The 18,374-nt window shown below is 44.0% G+C and overlaps 1 protein-coding gene across 2 annotated transcripts in view; it reads left to right on the plus strand.

Moving 5' to 3' along the window:
* The first annotated feature begins 2,940 nt into the window (after positions 1 to 2,940).
* The window catches only part of REL (REL proto-oncogene, NF-kB subunit), a 56,261-nt gene continuing 40,827 nt past the window's right edge, over positions 2,941 to 18,374 (plus strand). Inside the window, exon 1 of one of the 2 annotated variants that reach the window (XM_045008357.1) lies at positions 2,941 to 2,984. In XM_045008357.1, coding sequence (XP_044864292.1) covers positions 2,978 to 2,984 — 7 coding nt within the window. In that variant the 5' untranslated portion in view covers positions 2,941 to 2,977. Of the gene's footprint in view, positions 2,985 to 10,781; positions 10,924 to 18,374 lie in introns of those variants that run through there. The other variant, XM_045008356.1, reaches the window with a different exon arrangement.

Here is an 18,374-nt window from a genome sequence, read left to right on the forward strand (position 1 = left end):
GTTTGGCTGGAGCACATTCTTCTTTAAGAAGGAGGGTTTTTTTTAAGGGTCAAAAGCTTTTCTTTTCACCTAGAGAGTCAGGCTCAAATTAAGGAAGACTATAACATGCTATGTTACCTAAGGCAGATAATTTTAAATTTAGAGTCTCAGCACTGCATGGCAGGAGTTTTTATCGATGATTTTCACAGACACATTCGGTTTGGTCTTTCATCTCTCAGCATCTTCCCCTATGTCTAGTTTAAACAGCTGAGGAACGTGTGTCTTGAAGCCTGTTATGAGGTAGGGGTTAGATTTGTGCAAAACTTTGACAATTTCCTGGGTTTTGACATGCAATGATTTGAACCCACTGAATTTTGCTTTGAAGAAACCCAATATCAGACAGTATTATCATTTTCAGATTGTAACTATCATTCTAATTCTCTCACATTTTGACATTACAGTTGTTTTATTGACCTTTATGAGGTGTCCAAGTAAGATGTGGGCTACACTTAAAATGCTGTAGCAGCACAGCTGCACCACTATAGCGCTTCAGCAGGGACACTACCTACAATGGGAGGGATTTTCCCATCAACATAGGTAATCTACCTCCCCAAAGGGTGGTAGCTAGACCGACAGAAGAATTATTCTGTGGACCTAGTGCTGTCTGCATGGAGACTTAAAATGGGTTTAACAATGCTGCTCAGGGGTATGGATTTTTCAAACCCCAACCAACATAGTTAAATTGATCTAATTTTCTAGTGTAGACCAGGCCCCAGTTATAAGTATGTTCCATTCTGCTTTCTGCCTCTCCCTGTCCCTTAGCCATGTCAGCTCGTTCTCTAAGTTTTTATACCGCACTTTATTTTCTTTTATTTTTATACTGCGCTTTATTTTTTACTGCACTATTTTCACTCCATGCATCTGATGAAGTGGGTTTTTTACCCACGAAAGCTTATACCCAAATAAATCTGTTAGACTTTAAGGTGCCACCAGACTCCTTGTTGTTTTTGTGGATACATGCTACAAACTAACACAGCTACCCATCTTATACTGCACTTGTTACATTGTGTCTTTGTTCCAAGGTTTCTGCTTTAAACCCAATATCATTTGTGTGAGTATTCACTTGTTATCAACTACTCTGACTAGTGTCTTAATCTGGGTAAGGTTTTTGGTTGATGTGGGCTATGTAACTGTTATGACTTTATTTTCTGTGTTCTCCACCTTTTCATCTCTAGGAAATCTACAAGACAGTGGTTATTTTGTTAGGCAGAGATGGTACATACTGTATTATAGATGAGAGAAAGAGCATTCTGAAGATTTTACTTTGATTCTTTCTTAGGGCTTGGCTACACTTGCGAGTTACAGCGCATTAAAGGAGCCCCGGGCGCACTAGCTCACTACCCGTCCATGCTGGCAAGGCACGTAGAGCACCCTGACTCCACGACTAGAGCACTCCTGGTACTCCACCTCAGCGAGTAGAATAACGTTTGATGCACCCCTGCTGGAGCGCCCCAGTATCAGTGTGAACAAGGTGTTGCATTACTGTGCTCAGATCAGCCTCTGGAAACATCCTATAATCCCCTTAAGTCAAGTGGCCACTCTTGTCATTGTTTTGGATATGCCCTTTGAAAGCTCCGTTTCTGACAGCTGGCTGCTTATCTGCTCTGAGACAAAGCAACCATTAGTGTGGAATGCTGTGTGAGAGAGAGAAAGACGGGAGGGGAGGGGGAGGTCTGCTGCTGTCTGAACTTACAAGACAGCATGCTGACATACTCTCAGCCCCCCAAAAACCCACTCTCTCTCCCCCCACATACACACAACACACTCCCTGTCACACTCTAACCCCCCCCCCCCTTTAAAAAGCACGTTGCAGCCACTTGCTGGGATAGCTACCACATTGCACTGCTCTCTGTGGCCGTTGCAAGAGCTGCTAATGTGGTCACACCAGTGTGCTGTCAGTGTGGACAGACTGCAGCGCTTTCCCTACTGCGCTGTACGAAGGCTGGTTTAACTCAAAGAGCTGTACATCTGCAAGTGTAGCCATGCCCTTAGTTTGTTTTCTTTAGTCTAAAATTAAAGTCACACAGATTGAAAGTGTATAGTTGATCTTCTTGTATAGAAAAATGTAACTCTTTTTTCTTCCCAGGCATCTGAGAGTGTTGTCCTGTAAGACTCCTGGCACGTCAAACCTTTTACTAGGCCTAAGGTAGTGACTTAGAGCAATGTGTAAAGCTAAAAACTGTGAGCATTGTTTACTTCCTTTCAGCATTATTACTGAGCAGAAGGATCTATAAGCAGAAATAATGTGCAGCTAAATGGATATTTATCAAATTGTTCATGTTTATATAAAAGAGAGGCCAGCCACTACATCAGATTACAATGACAAGTGAACACTTATTTTTTTCCCTACATGTGCTAAATATAATTAAAAAAAAGTTAACAGCTATTCAGGAAACTGCCATCTTGACAGTCACATGATGCAGAACAAGACTGAGAAATAGCAGAACTCTTCTATATTTCATATGCATGATAAAGCAGGGGCTTTCAAAGCTGTTAAAAGGAAAGTTCAAATTAACAATGACCAAACAACAAAAACCCACGCCTTACCTTTACTACAACTTTGAAAGTTCCCTGTTAATAGGAATTACTATTATATTTAATTGTAATACCAATAGTCTATTAGTACTTTACATAATTAAGAGACAAGGTCCCTGCCTCAGAGTTCATCATTTAAGGACCCAGTCCTCTTACCACTGTGACTTCAGTGGGACTATCCACAGTAGTAAGTCTTTGCATGTCCAAGCAGTAGTGGGTTATATAGACCCTATGCAAAATGAGAGTAGAGAAAGGGTTAATACTGGTCCAAGGAGAGGGAGGAGGTAGGCCAGCTGGGCTCAGTTCCAGCTTCACTCTAAACAGGCTTTAATTGCAGGGTATATAAAGGTTAGAGACTGGGCCCACAAGGTGCTGAATACATGGACTTGAGGAGAGGGATGTTATGCAAGGTAAATCACTTCTGAATAAAGGCAAAAAGCCTAGAATAAAGACTCGGGGCCAGATTTTAGTCCTTTTATGCAGCTCTGGTAATGTGAAGAGGCCACAATTACTTATCTATATGTGTAGGGGTAAGAATGGGGGGAGGGGGTGAAGATGGAAATAGCTCCAGAGCAGAAATAGTGTAATGCCAATATGAGACCCTATGCTGAATGCTTCACCCCCTAATGTAGGAGTAGACTGGGAACAGGTGCAGGCAGGCACCTCCTGAGAAGCTCAGCACAGAAGTAGGTCCTTGGTGATTCTTGAAGACAGAGAATCAGCTAAGAGAGGTGCCTGGCAGAGGGGGGTCTTCCACACAGATGCTAAAGAGCTGATGTACAGACAGAGGCTGGGGAACGTGCTGCAATGAAAAGTCACACAATTGACCTGACAGGGAGGTTTAGCTAGTCTTGTTACTGCCATGGATTTTCTGTGTTTTTGTTTTTTTAATTTAAACAACAGTTTTATATTTCTTGCTGACGTACATAAGCCTATAAGGAGAAGTGCATTTTAAGGAGGAACCTGCAGGTGGCAAGGGCTGAAGCAGGGTGAGAGGTGTTATTTTGTCTCAGTCCCTCCTGTATCCTCTGACTGGCACTCACACTGGTAAGCAGCATTAGAAGCACATTTCTGCAGCTGCTTCATATGAGACTTCTCCCTAGGTTTATACGCCACACAGCATAATGGCGTGTGAGCCCCAATATTTTACTTCTCTTCCCTGACAACAAGTAGGTAGGATTGTTCTTTATATTACAGTAATGCCTAGAGGAATCAACTGAGATTGCAGCCCCATTGTACTAGGCACAGTACATAGTTATGTAGTCAGACACAGTTCCTGCCCTGAAATACTTATATCTTAAATAAATAATACAGACAAGACTAGGAGAAAGGAAATATTATTCCCATTTCATGGCTGAGAAAGTGCAACCCAGAGAGATCGAGTGACTGCCTAAGTCACACAGGAAGTCTGGCAGAGCCAAGAATTGAATCCCAAACTCTCGAGTCCTATCTAGTGCCTTAACCACAACATCATTCTTCTACGGCAGTGTTTCCCAAACTTGGGACACCGCTTGTGTAGGGAAAGTCCCAGTGGGCCAGGCTGGTTTGTTTACCTGCCGCATCTGCAGGTCCGGCCGATCGCGGCTCCCACTGGCCACAGTTCACTGCTCCAGGCCAATGGGAGCTGCTGGAAGTGGCATGGGCCGAGAGACGTACTAGCCGCCACTTCCAGCAGCAACCATTGGCCTGGAGCAGTGAGTGGGAGCCGTGATCGGCCGGACCTGTGGACGCAGCAGGTAAACAAACTGGCCAGGCCCGCCGGGTCTTTCCCTGCACAAGCAGCGTCCCAAGTTTGGGAAACATTGTTCTACGGGTTAAGACTTAATTTCTCTCTTCTTGTTCTTCTCTCTCTCTCCCATCCTGAAAAGAGGTAGAGTACCATGTTTTGTCTTGTGTTCAATGTATTTATAGTGTATAAAGAACAGGAGTACTTTTGGCATCTTAGAGACTAACAAATTTATTTGAGCATAAGCTTTCGTGGGCTACAGTCCACTTCATCGGATGCATAGAATGGAACATATAAGAAGAGTGTGTATGTATATACAGAGAAGATGCCATACAAGCTCTAAGAGGCTAATTAATTAATTTTCCTGCTGTTATCAGCAGGAAAATATCTTTTGTAGTGATAATCAAGATGGTCAATTACAGATAGTTGACAAGAGGTGTAAGGATAGTTATCATATGGAAAAAGATTCAAGTAGTGTAATGACTCAGCCATTCCCAGTCTCTATTCAAGCCAGAGTTAATGGTATCTAATTTGCAAATCAATTCATGCTCAGCAGTTTCTCCTTGGAGTCTGTTTTTGAAGCCTTTCTGTTGCAAAATTGCCACCTTCAGGTCTGTTACTGAGTAGCCAGAGAGGTTGAAGTGTTCTCCTACTGTTTTTTGAGTGTTATGATTCCTGATGTCAGATTTGTGTCCTTTTATTCTTTTGCGTAGAGACTGTCCGGTTTGGCCAATGTACATGGCAGACGCTTTGCATCTGGTCCCTATCTTCTGACCTGTCTGCCTTTGGTGGCTTTACCAGGGCTTAGAATTCCTGCTGGCCATCAGGGTCACTAGAACATTGGAGCCTTCCCAGTCTGTCCCCCAGGAAAGGTTCTATGCAAATAAGTTATTAAAACATTATAGAAAATGCTACAAATAAAAAAATATATCAAGCGGAGAAGGAAAAAGGTAACACTTCGGTGTGTAATTATTTTTTCTATCAGGATCAACTGTGGAGAGATCTCACTTTCACCATAGAAAAATGACTTAAAAGTGTCATTCAGAAGGGAACAAATCTGCAGCCTTGAAGACGAGATAAGAATTTAGCTATCAGTATAAAAGTAAAATTTTCTAATGAGAACACTAGTCGCAAGAGAAAAGGGTGATTAAATAATCTCTATAAGCACCTTCCTCAAGACAGTGCATCAGAGCAGAAAAAGTGATTTGTCATATGATCTTTTGCTCTCTACATCTTTAAAGAAAACACGCCACATACCAAGCTGGTTGTTTCAAGGGTGACTGATATGTTTTTAGCCTGGAAGTGAAGAACATAGAGCAGCAGAAACAACTGAATTCTTTAACCTTTCAGCTATGTTTGGATATTTTCTTATTCACTATTAATATGGGAAACAGCTCTACAACCAAAAGCAGAGTGAAAACCAAGGGAAGGGACCCAGATTCAGAGAGAGAGAAAATCCACAAACTCATCAAAGGAATCTTTTGAGTGAGAAGTTATTGATCAATAATAGTATGATGAAATTAGACTTTCAGTCACTGGGTCATGACATTTAGACACCTTATACATTGCTACATTAGCAGTTCATCTTACACATGATTCAGGATCCCCAGACTCTCACTAGCCGTGACAGGCTTGCCAGCAATCCCCATTCTATGAACCTTTGGTTGGAAAAATTCCTTTTGTGTTCCCTTTCCATTGAGGAGCCTCTCTAGTGGTCACGTTCCCCTTTGAGATCTGTCTGTGCAAGGAAAGGGAGAGACGCTTCCTCCTCTTTTCATTTGTACTGAAACTATAAGTCTCTCTTAATTCTGTGACATTATAAACTGGACTGCATGCTCAGCAGCTGGGGAAGTTACAATTTACTTCATTTCTCTTTCCTCAGAGCTGCTTTATGTAAGGGGACTGTTGCCCCCTTACTAGCAAATTCGTGAAGCGTTCCATAACATTCAGTGGGGGTGTTTTGGTTGCTAGCTCCCAGCACTAAAAGGGGAGGGGTCGATGGGAAATCAGGACCCTGAAATTGACAGTCCCCAGGAACAATGGCGAGAGGCCAATGCTCCAGGTCAGCTTGATTGACAGGGTGGGCCGGCTAATCAGGGAGACAGAAGGCCAGGGTGGGTCTCATCCTCCGTGTGAGCTGGAATTGCCTGGGTCAGACAGAGTGGGGCCAAGCGAAGGAGAAAGCAGGGGCCCAAGCTAAGCTGGAGAGCAGAGCCGTGCCAGATCCAGAAGGGCCAGAGCTGCAGCCACAGAGCCAGAGACACAGCCCAGAGAGAGCAGATCCTGTGCAGGGAGCAGAGCTGCAGCCACAGAGCCAGAGACACAGCCCAGAGAGAGCAGATCCTGTGCAGGGAGCAGAGCTGCAGCCACAGAGCCAGAGACAGAGCCCAGGGAGAGCGGATCCCGTGCTGGGAGCAGAGCTGCAGCCAGAGACAGAGCCCAGGGGGGAGCAGATCCTGTGCTGGGAGCAGAGCTGCAGCCATAGAGCCAGGTGTGGTGAGCAACTGGGGCCAGCCAAGGGGGGGACCTTGGGCAAAGGGCCCAGTGCAGAAAGACACCCCTAGCCAAGGGTCATAGAATCATAGAATCTCAGGGTTGGAAGGGACCTCAGGAGGTCATCTAGTCCAACCCCCTGCTCAAAGCAGGACCAAACCCAACTAAATCAGCCCAGCCAGGGCTTTGTCAAGCCTGACCTTAAAAACCTCTAAGGAAGGAGATTCCACCACCTCCCTAGGTAACCCATTCCAGTTCTTCACCACCCTACTAGTGAAAAAGTTTTTCCTAATATCCAACCTAAACCTCCCCCTCTGCAACTTGAGACCATTACTCCTTGTTCTGTCATCTTCTACCACTGAGAACAGTCTAGATCCATCCTCTTTGGAACCCCCTTTCAGGTAGTTGAAAGCAGCTATCAAATCCCCCCTTGCAGGCCAGGCTGGGAGGGGGTTCTCAAGTTGATGGGGGGCTGACACTGGGAAGAAGGGTCCCACCGCCCAAAGCCCGGAGGTGTGTGGCCACCACCATTGCAAGTGTCCAACCCACAGCATCCCTGCAGCACAGCCAGGGCCTGAGATGGAGGCCTGGGACCTACGAGGAACAGACTGTGAACTGCCTTGATGTCCAGAGACACTGTTATGTTCCCTGCCACGGAGCAGGGTGATGTGTTTTCCTGTAACCTTTCCCATTTTTTCCTTATTCCTTTTTAAAATTAATTGTTTATTAAACAACTTGTATTTGCTTTAAATTGTATGGAATAATCAGTGGGTCAGGGAGGTGCCCCGTGCAGAGAGGGTACCCTGGAGTGGGGACACCCTAGCCCCTGTCCTAGGTGACCACAGCAGGGTTGGGGGTTGAGCCCCCCAGGAATCCTGGGCCCAGCCTTGTTGGGGTTACGAGAACTCTGCCAGACAGGAAAGTGGAAGAGGAGTCCTCAAGAGCAGGGAGCCTCTGGGTAGAGGAAGTGGGAGCGAGGACTCGGATCCTTTAGCTCACTTCACCGGGGTAGCGCAGAAGCCAGGAAAGTTCCCCACAATAGCGGGACCATTCCCTCGCTTATATTTACTTCCAAAACCAAAATTCCCACCCTCCATAAAATAACTCCACACAGGGTCTTTCCAGCATCAACAACTGGGAGGAGTGAGGATGCAGCCTTCCCTGTTCCTTTTTATAACTCTGTCCAGATCAGCCATACCATAGGCAGGAACCTGGTAACCCTTTGCATGCCAGAACATCTTTTCAGCTTGTCTCACATTCTGAATTAAGCTCACCAGTCCGGAGCAGACATTCCATAGCAGTCTTACCAATTCAAAAGTAAACTAACTTTTGACATTAGAATTTAATCACCAAATTTTGATGTTGGACACAGGATCTCAGCAAGGGAAAGACCAGATTTTATCTTAATTCTCTCGTTTTCTGGGTATTTTTGTTTTTCGTTTACTACAAAGTGGCAAAAAAAACTAGAAGAATTTTTGAATTCTGCAATTCTCTCTTTCCAAGCTGCTGAAGTTCTGGAACCCCTATACAAATCACTTCAAATTTGATAGAAAAATTCTACCTTCATACCACAAAATTCTACTTTCTACCATCACTGTCAAAATTCTGTAAAAGCAGCAAAGAGTCTTGTGGCACCTTATAGACTAACAGACGTTTGGGTGCATGAGCTTTCGCGGGTGAATACCCACTTCATCGGATGCATGTCATGCATCCGATGAAGTGGGTATTCACCCGCGAAAGCTCATGCTCCCAAACGTCTGTTAGTCTATAAGGTGCCACAAGACTCTTTGCTGCTTTTACAGATCTAGACTAACACGGCTACCCCTCTGATTCTCAAAATTCTGTGTAAAATCAGACTTATATTAGAAAATCTAAACTATGGAGTGGCTCCAATGCAAATCTGCCTTTCTTAGGGCTATTTATATAGCACCTGGTAGTATCTAAGGCCCAGATTTCAAAGGTATTTAGATGCCTAACTCAATCAGCATCTTACAAAATCCACTCCTATCTCTGTAGAGCTTTAGGATGCAATATACTCAAAAGGTGCTGTACAATGCATCTGAAGTTTTGATTGGGAGGAGGGAGAAACCAGTAAATGCTTGTGTTCCCGTTCCAAGCAAGTCATGGAGATTGGAGTCAGTATGGGATCTGAATCTGGATTTCCCCAAAGTTCAAGGGGTGTCCTTAAGATGGGTTCCAATTCAACTCATTATAGTGATAGGAGTGAATAGAGAAGTTCAGATCCAGGTCTAGGTCTGGATCCCAAATTCCCTGAAGTTTGGGGAGATTTAAAGTCATGGTTGCAATTTGCTCATCTCTATTTTGGTCGACTTTAGTTACTGTGGAAACAATGATGTCAAGAGTATGTGGCACTTAACTGATGAGACTGTGAGTGCTCCTGAGCATCATCCACTAATAATGCATCTCTGTTAGGAAGAGCTGGGGACCTAGGCCTGGATCTCAAGAAGGTGTATGGAAGGAGGACCCATGTAGTGGGCCTGGGGGTGGGGAGGCACATAGGGCTATTAGGGGGTATGTGGACATTGGGGAAGCAGGTGTCTTAGTATGGGCAGGCCCGGCTCTAGGCACCAGCTAAGGAAGCAGGTGCCTGGGGTGGCAAATGTGAAGGGGCGGCACTCCGACTTTTTTTCTTCTTTGGTGGCAGTTCGGCAGCAGCTTTTTCATTTTTTCTTCTTTGGTGGCACTGCTGCAGCCACTTTTTTTTTTTCTTTGCTTCGCTGCTTGGGGCGGCAAAAAAGGTAGAGATGGCCCTGACTGTGGGGAAAGAAGGGAACGCTTCTCTTTTGAAGTTGATAAGCCTCCTGGTCAATCAGGTTACTGAGTGATTTATCTTTGCAGGGAAAAGGGTGAGAGCCTTATACTCTTTTTAATTAAATGAAATATCCCTCAACATCCTGTACTAAATGTTGAAGCTGACATTCCCTATCAATGTTCCAAAATCAAAAGTTGTTAACTTTTGGAAATTAGACTTCAGTCAACTAAATTTTGACCTGGGCACTAGATCTCTGAGAGGAGTCTAGTAAGTGAAATTGTTTTTCTCTACCTTCTTTTTTTATATTGGGACAAAGTGGCATTAAAATGTTAAACACTCTGAATTACTCGCATAATTCAGGAACCAATTGTCCAATTTACTAAAAATATCATATTTAACCTACCAATTTTGGCTATTATGGTCTGGGAAGGAGCACAACCTCGGGCTCATAATGGACATTCAGTTGCAACCATGATTATGGAGCAACTGCAACGGCTATGGCTGCTTATATTAAACTGCTGCTGTGTTTGAGAGAGTGTGTTGGATTGCAGGGGCGTGTGGCCATTGCCTGGGGCGGGGTCCTGTGTCTGTTTTACACAGTCAACATTTGTGAATTTTGCCATGCCAATACATTACTGTCCCATCTGAGCTTCGCTTTCTCTGCTATTTCTAAAGCACTTGGTATTAAAATGTGAGTACCCCGTGTGTGTGTCATTATATATGGGGTGCCTGTGTGGTGTGAGCACGGGATGGCTTGTGTGTGTGTGTATGTGTGAGTGTGAGAGAGAGAGAGAGAGAGAGGAGGAAAATGTGTGCCTGCCCAGCAGAGAGGGCACTCTCACACCTCACCACAAGCTGACAGCGAAGAAGGAACAGTCGGTATTGCCAATGGTCGCAGAGGACAGCGCCCAGCCAGCGCTGGGAGGGGAGGCCCGTGTTACACTCTGGCAAGCAAGCGAGGGTCAGCCTGGCGTGCTAGGGGCACAGCTGGAGGGAGTGGGCGCGGGCGCGGAGCGCAGCCAGCCCGGCGCTGTGCGGGGGGGCGTGTGCACGGCGAGGTAGCTCTGTAGCACGCCGGGGGAGGGGAGCGATTGCTCCGATTGTAGGAGTATCCCCGGCGAGATCAGACCCCTCCTCCCCGGCTCACAGCGCTGCGGCCGCAGTAGGCGTGTGGGGGAGCCGGGCCGTCGGCGCTACGACGTCACCCCGGCGGGAAATTCCCACTCGCGGGGCGGAGCGGAGCGGAGCGGCCAGGGCAGAGCCGGGAACAGCTGAGCCGGAGCAGCAGGAGGGCGCGGAGCTGCCGCCGCCGCCGAGAGTCCCGGGCTGAGAGCGCGTGTGTGCAGCACCATGGCTGGTAAGTGTCCCCGGGGCGCCGCGGGGCCCGCTGCCCTGCAGCCCGAGGTGGGCTGCCCTGCCCCTGGGGAGAGCTGTCGTGTTACAGAGGTCGGGGTTGCCGTGCTGGCCGCAACCCCTCGCTGCTTTACGCCTTTAAAAACCTCTGAAACCCGGGGGGAGACACTAGGTTGTCCGGGGCGGCCTGCAAATAACGAACCCTTCAAGCATGTGACTGCACGTCTAACTGCTATAAAACTGGGAGTGAGCTGGGCTGCTGTGTCCTCCTCTCCCAGCCTGCGCAGGGCTCTGGGCTGGGCAGAAGGCAGCTGCCTGCCATTCGTGCCGTGGGGAGGGCCCCAGCTGCCGCCGGGCTTGACTGACATGATTTGACCTCGCCCAGTGGCAGATTTCTGAGTCTGACATGGCTGTGCACTCAGGGAGTGCTGTGTGTGCAAGCCCACTAAAGAGAGCTCCCCCCCCACCCCCCGAGCCCTGGTGAGAATACGGCTTCAGTGTGACACACAGGAAGAGGTGAGGTGGGGAAGGAAAGAATTAATTTTTGTTGTTGTTGAAGGGAAGTAGCAGTGTGAGAGCTGGTCGATGAAGCAGTCTGTTCACATGACGTGCGGATTTCAAGCGTGTGGCTTTTTGTGAGAGGTGTTGATAGAATTTAACAGACCAAATTCATCCTGGGTATAAATGGCAGCAATTCTGTTGACTTCATTATAGTTGTGTCCCCAGCATTTTAAATCCCCCCCCTTCTAGGATAAATCATTAGGAAATCAAAGAGAATAATATTGAACAAGTGTAAAATATACACAGAAATGTGCCTGTCTGTCAGTGTGTTTTTACAGCAGGAAGTGACTATCCTTCCTGAGGCAGTGGTTATTAACAAATGGTCATAATACATTAAGGCAGAGAGACTATAGGCTGCCTAAAGTAATGGGGAGGAGCTTCTCCATAACTAACTTAAATGAAGCTTTTAGTTGAGAGCTTCTGTGGTAGAGGAACAACATTAAATAATCCGTTTATTTAAACAATACATTGTATATAAATTGTGTATATATTTTCAGACTTGGGTACTTAAAATTAGGCACCTAAATCTGGATTCAAGCAATTAAATATCTGAGTTGGCCCCCAAGTCCCTGTTAAGATGCCTAAAATAGGTGTTCAGGTGTCTAATTGTGAACACTCACATTTGAAAATGTGGCCCCAGTGTTCCATTTTGTTTGCAGGTGACGTATATAGGGAAATATAATAGCCATATTGTTTAAAGGACAGTTGCATTCGCTTTCCCCATAACCCTCACTTGGTAGAAGGTGGGAGAAGCAAGGCTGGTTATTTGACCAACATGGGCATCTTTTAACAAAAAAGCAATTGTGGTGGCATGGGGGTTGGGCCCAGTTTAGGGAATATTGGGGGAACCTGCCCCTTACGTAGAAATGAGCTCCATCTGCTGCTCTGACATCTGCTCACATCTGGGGTAGGGATGCTGGGCACTAACCCACTTTTCACAAACATTTGTCTGTTTTGTTTGTATGAAGCCCCTCCTGGGAGCCACTGTTTCTTCCCTCCTTTGATGCTTAACATCTGGGAGGAAGGCACTGGTTCCTACCCTGCTTTACCTTCCCATTAATAAAGCAGATTTTTTTGAGGGGGTCAGGGGGGAAGGAGGAGAGTAAATGCCTGCCATCTGCAGGGAGCTTTGGAGGAGAGTCTCCCCTTTCTCATCAGGGCAGCCAAGAGACTGCCTGCTTTGCAAGCTGCTAGGAGCCCAGGCTCCTTCTCAGCAGTCATAGCTGGGAATGGGATTTATTCCTGCTGTGAGGATGGGTACTCCCAAGGGATCCTAATGTGTCATTTTACCTCTTGAAAGGAATGTAACAAAGCATTTACATTTTAAAAATGGCAGCCATATGGGGCAGTTGCTGCCTCTGATCCTCCTGGCTTGTGGCAATCTGAGGGTCAAGGGTAGAAAGCTGCACTTTAAAGCAATCACCCAGAACTTGCCTCTCACAATAGAAAATCTCCCAATTGCAAAGGTTAATGTGACATGGAAAGCCCCAGTTGTTTAAGCGGTGGATCCTGGCTAATGCATTTGTGCAGTGATTTATGAGGATCACTATATATTGCATATGAATAGATTGTCAAATTTTACTAGTGATTTTTGGCTGCTTAAATGTTTCGGTGCCCACCTTAAAGGGACCTGAGTTTCAGTGGAGGTTAGGTGTACAGTTCCTATCAATTGTCTCAAGTTGAGCACCTAAAAACTGACTGCCTCTCTCCCCAAATCACTAGTCACATCTGAAAATCTTGGCCTATTTTTCTTATTCTGCCACTTAAGACTGTATTGCTAAAAAGGTGACAGTTGTGATTTTTAGAAGCAATATTAAATCCTTGTCCAAGTTGCCCTTAGGTGACCATAAGGAACGAGTTAGTGAACAAACATAACATTTGAATTAGTTTAAGAAAATGTTAAAAAGATTCTGATAACTTTTAAAATGGCTCATTGAAATCTAAAAGAAAAATTAACCATTGTTCAAATGTAGAGGCTAAATTTACAGTATAAGTGTCAGATCAGGGGAAGACATCAGTTGGCTAATGTCAGCTTAGTGCTCAACTGAATCCAGTTCACATCAGAACAGGTCATGGCCAAAATAAATTAGTATGAAAATGAGAGGCAATACCACAGAAAGTGATCACAGATTTGGTAGCCAAAGGAATCCAAAGTTGTAATTTAGTTTCTCTTGGTCTCAGTGAAGCACTTGCATTCCACTTCCTTTCAAAAGTTTGTCCTCTGGAATCTTTCATGGGGATTTAACATTTTAATTTTAGAACTGGTTGCATTAATTAGAGTGGTTGCTGGGAGGAAAAGTGTTCCCAAACCTGTATATGATATGTGAATGTCTCCTCAGTCAACCATTGCCAGTGTACCTGTTTGATCTGCTCATCTAAATACTGGCTCTTAATCAGATAAATCAAATTATTGAATTCACACATAATTTAAAAAAAATATATTGTATTTTAGAGCAGATAAGCTGAAACAGTAGATATCTATCTCTGTTATCTGCAACTAATATGTTTTCAACTTATTAGTAATTGGTGAAGGAATGTTTCAGCAGGGGAAGTTCTTAACTTCCTAGTATTTACAAGTTCTCTTCTAGTTACTATTCTGTAATGTCACGTGACAAGAAAGAAGTAGTGCATGAAGCAGTTGTGCCTCTAAACTACTTCTGTTTAGAAGGTTCACAGTTCATGAATGCTTGGGTAGGAGGTTGCTTGTTCTGAATTAAGAATGTATTTGCACTTGTTTTAGGTTGAATCATAATATTTTATAGTAGGTCTGTGACCAGTACTCCTCCCTGGCCTGCTATAGGGGGCGGCAAATACTTAATATTTAAGGCCTAATTTTTCAGAAGTGCCCGCTGATTTTTGGATATGCAGGTTGGGACACCTGGTCCACAGATTCCGAACAGGGTATCTACACATGAGTTGGAGGGGCAGAATTTTCCCACCAGTGCCGCCATAATGTCCATACCTATTGTACCCCTCTGCATTGAGATTTTGTGTAGTGACTTTGCATTGTTGATAGTCAAACTCCCACCACTCTGTGCCCCGCCTCCACCTCATTCACACACTCCAGATACTGCATCAGAGTGTGTCTCCACAGAACACTCCCCAGTTGAATGCCAGAATTGCAGTCTCATGGCGTTGACTCTTCACACAGCCTGTGCCCTCTGTGCAGAGGAATCTGTGGCTCTGCTAGTTGGAGGCAACATTTGATTCCATGATCCAGTTGTTTTTCCTGCAGTGCATTGAAAGATGCATGGTATGTCACAGCCAACTTCCCTTTGTTCTTCACCTTTCCCTGAACTCATCACTGAGGTCCAACCAGACTTCTCCAGATAATTCAGGAATTCCACTTGCAAATACAAATCCTCACTTCAAGACAAATGCTTTGCACATATTTCTCCTTCCCTGTTTCTATTGCACGTTCTTGGGCATTAGGTATTCTAGTCAAAGGCAGAGCATCCTTGAAAGCCCTTTGCAGTCACAGCTGCAGTTTTGCATCAGATCTTTGGCAGTCATGGTAAAGAACCTGCTTCCTAATGGTAGACAGGGAAATCAGTATTTGCTTCCATCTTTTAGTTTTAATTCTGATGGCTGGTGATGTATTACACTGTCTGTGCTTTAAACTTTAAACTGTCTGTGCTTTCTCGGTTTAGATATGCCTTTTTTGTCACTGATACAGAATCAAGTCCCAGATCTTGAATCAGTGTAACTTTCATTCCTTGCTGTACTCACATTGTCATTGATGGTTTCACTAGTTTCTACCACTCATGTCATTGAGAATTTACATCTCATTTTCTTTCAAATTATGTATTGCAGTTTTCAATGCATTCATGCAAATACAAATGCAGTATCATAACAAAAAGAGAAATAGGCATGCTGGGATACAGAGCACAATAATCCTAAGGCCAATAAACATAAGTACAAATAAAACTTAGTACTTCCTTTAATATGGATTTGTATGTTTCTTCCATTTCAGTTTCATGTCTCAGTTAACTAAAGCTAATTAAGCAGCATATTACTCTTCCAGAATTAGTCCTCGTTGCCATTACAAGAATGTCCGCTTTTGATGTAGTTTATATTTCTTCTACTCTAAAAAGTACATGTTCATGTGTGGAGGGCCTTTGTTTGTGTGAGTGGGGATTGTGAAATAGTCTCAGCTGTGTTGCTTTGGCAAGAGCACATTAATTTACAGAAAATGGGAACAAGAAATGGATGTCTAGTATTGCTACAAAGAGTGATGATTCTAAGTCTCCATGAGCCTTGGTTCACACAAACCCTTTTGTGTTTCTTGTCTACCTGGTGCCTGGTTTAGTAAAGCTGTAGATGATGATTTGGTTCTTCAAGAAAGAAAATCAGATTAAAATTGTTTAATTTCTAATCTCTGGAGGTTACTGCGTCATTGGGTTTTGCTTTCCCACAAGCACACACCTACTGTTAAGCAGTGGGGGTGACTTAAGTAACCTTTATTTCAACCACAAATTAAATCTACATAAAGACAATTGAGGCCTGACTTTTAAAATGCAGTTGACATCATCAGTGGGTGAGACACTAACCCTTTAGACGTGTATATTGAAGGTAAAATTATAGGTTAAAGTAGAGATATTAAAGTCCTTGAAGCAATTGCTATAAAACAGTCATAACTGACAAGACTCTATATGGCTTTGACAGGTGACATGGGTGGGTGGGGTTGTGGGCACATCTACGTATATTTGCACGCACATACGTGTATATCTGTGTCTCCTAAGTTACATGATGATTAGGCACTTTATAATTCTCTAGATAGATACTCATTTCTTTATTTTAATAACAATACTTAGTATGTGTATAGCAACTTCTATCTATAATCCTAAAGTGCTCCACAAAAGTGTGTATCTTTATCTCTGTTTATAGATGAGGAAACCAAAGCACAGGAGAGATTAAGTGATAATGCCCAAGGTGATAGAGCTGATCACTGGTAGAGCCTCCTGACTCCCTTTATGGTGCCCCAACCACTGGACTATGCTTGTGAGACAAGTATAAGTAGTTTTGAGGGTGTGAGAGACATCTGCACACAATTTATGGGCCCAATTCTGTGAGATGCTAAGAAACCTGATCTCCCATTGAAGTCACTCCTGTGTTGCTTTTGTGGGTTTTTGTTTTGTTTTACCATCTCTGTTTCTATGATTTATTATTCTCTGGCTAGTCATGCTTATTCTGACCAGAAGACAGCATGTGCAAAAGGATACCTCAAGAAGGGGCAGAGCTTAGGAAAGGGACAGTCCTTTTAAAAGAACAGGAGCCAAGGTGATGGCCAGCATGTATTGAATATGTCAGGTCATTTTCTGATGTCATTTCTAAAGTCATCAGATGTTGACCTGGACATTCACTGGCTGGAAAGTGGCATATTTGGTTACTTCCTTTTTATGAGAAGTTGGCTAAAAACAATGTTAAGGCTCATTCTGTCATTCCAAAAGGATTCGGCAACAAAATATGAAATAGTGGAATCTTGGAAACTAGAGACATGAGACAAAATTCTCTTTGGTTCAGCTGATGGGGTTACACAGATATAACAATGTTAAGATTACTGTGAAACTCTTTAGTAACTTTCCCCAATTTAGAAACATCCAAATTGTCTCCAGCCTTGTTCATAGAGTAATAGACTTTAAGGCCAGAAGGGACCATTATAATCATCTAGTCTGACATTTTTGCATAATACAGGCCAAAGCACTTCACCAGTGGTTCCTGCATCAAGCCCATAGCTGCTGGTTGAGCTATAGCATATCCTTTAGAAAGACATCCAGCTTGATTTAAAGACTGTTCCCCCTCAGCCAGCAACAGAACTTCTATGCACATCACCATTCCATAGCTATCTGTCAATATAAAAGCAAAGGTCAATATGCTGTCACACAGATGGAGTTCTTCTTTTCTCTTACACATTATTCTTTCAAGAGCTGTTGTCACTTAACTCCTAGAACAGGAAAGTGGAGTAAGCTAAGTGATTTATAGTACTGCAATAAAAGACTTTTTGGGCCCAAGAAATCTAGTAGGAAATGACATTCTTGTGAACCAGTACATGCAAGCTTTGAGTTGATGAGTCCCAATATAAGCCATTTTGGCAGCAACAAAAGGTTTTAATACTGAAGTGTATCTCTCCCCAAAAACTCCTATAGAACTGTCCAAAATATATGTAGGAAGGAATGAGAGGATCTTCTATCTCCTTTAGTGTCTACTTTGGGTACAACAATTGAAGTTCCAACATTGTTTTGCTGACATGCTGTAGGATCTTTGCTCCCAAATGTATTTAACTGTGCCATATTACCATTCCTGCTTCTTTGTAATGCACATCCAGCTTGTCTGTGTAGGACGTTGTTATATGAGCATGAGGTATAAGTCAGTGCAGAATTTGACCATGTGTGTGTTCCAACTAAAATAATTCAGTTTCTAAACTAAACCTTTTATTTATTCATTTTTGCTTCTCCAGTATTTGCTGCTCACATACCACTAGGTTGTTATGTCACTGCTTGACTGGCTAGCATTTTCAGTGCTGTCAGTGAGGGTGGAATTTACTGTATTTAGACTTAAGTGGGGCCCAGGCCTTGTTCTGGCCTTCTGAAGAGGGTGAATGTCACCCTGAAAAAGTATGTAGACTCCTGCTAAGTCAGGATCTGTCCAAAGCCTTAACTAATGTCAACTCCACCATCTCCTGACACCCATTCCCTGAAAGTTGCCTTCTCACTCACTGGGCCCTTTGACAGATTCCCAATAGCCTTTACTAAAATCTTGAGTACCCTTGCTGCTCATGCTGGCTCTTGTGGGAAATGGACAGCTCAAAGTATAGCAATGCAATTTCTGGGACCACAGTAAAGAAACTGAAAGCATTAGGGGATTTTGCCTAATTTGCGTAGAATTTATTGCTTC

This window comes from Mauremys mutica, chromosome 3 (assembly GCF_020497125.1).
Source record: "Mauremys mutica isolate MM-2020 ecotype Southern chromosome 3, ASM2049712v1, whole genome shotgun sequence".
NCBI lineage: Eukaryota > Metazoa > Chordata > Testudines > Geoemydidae > Mauremys > Mauremys mutica.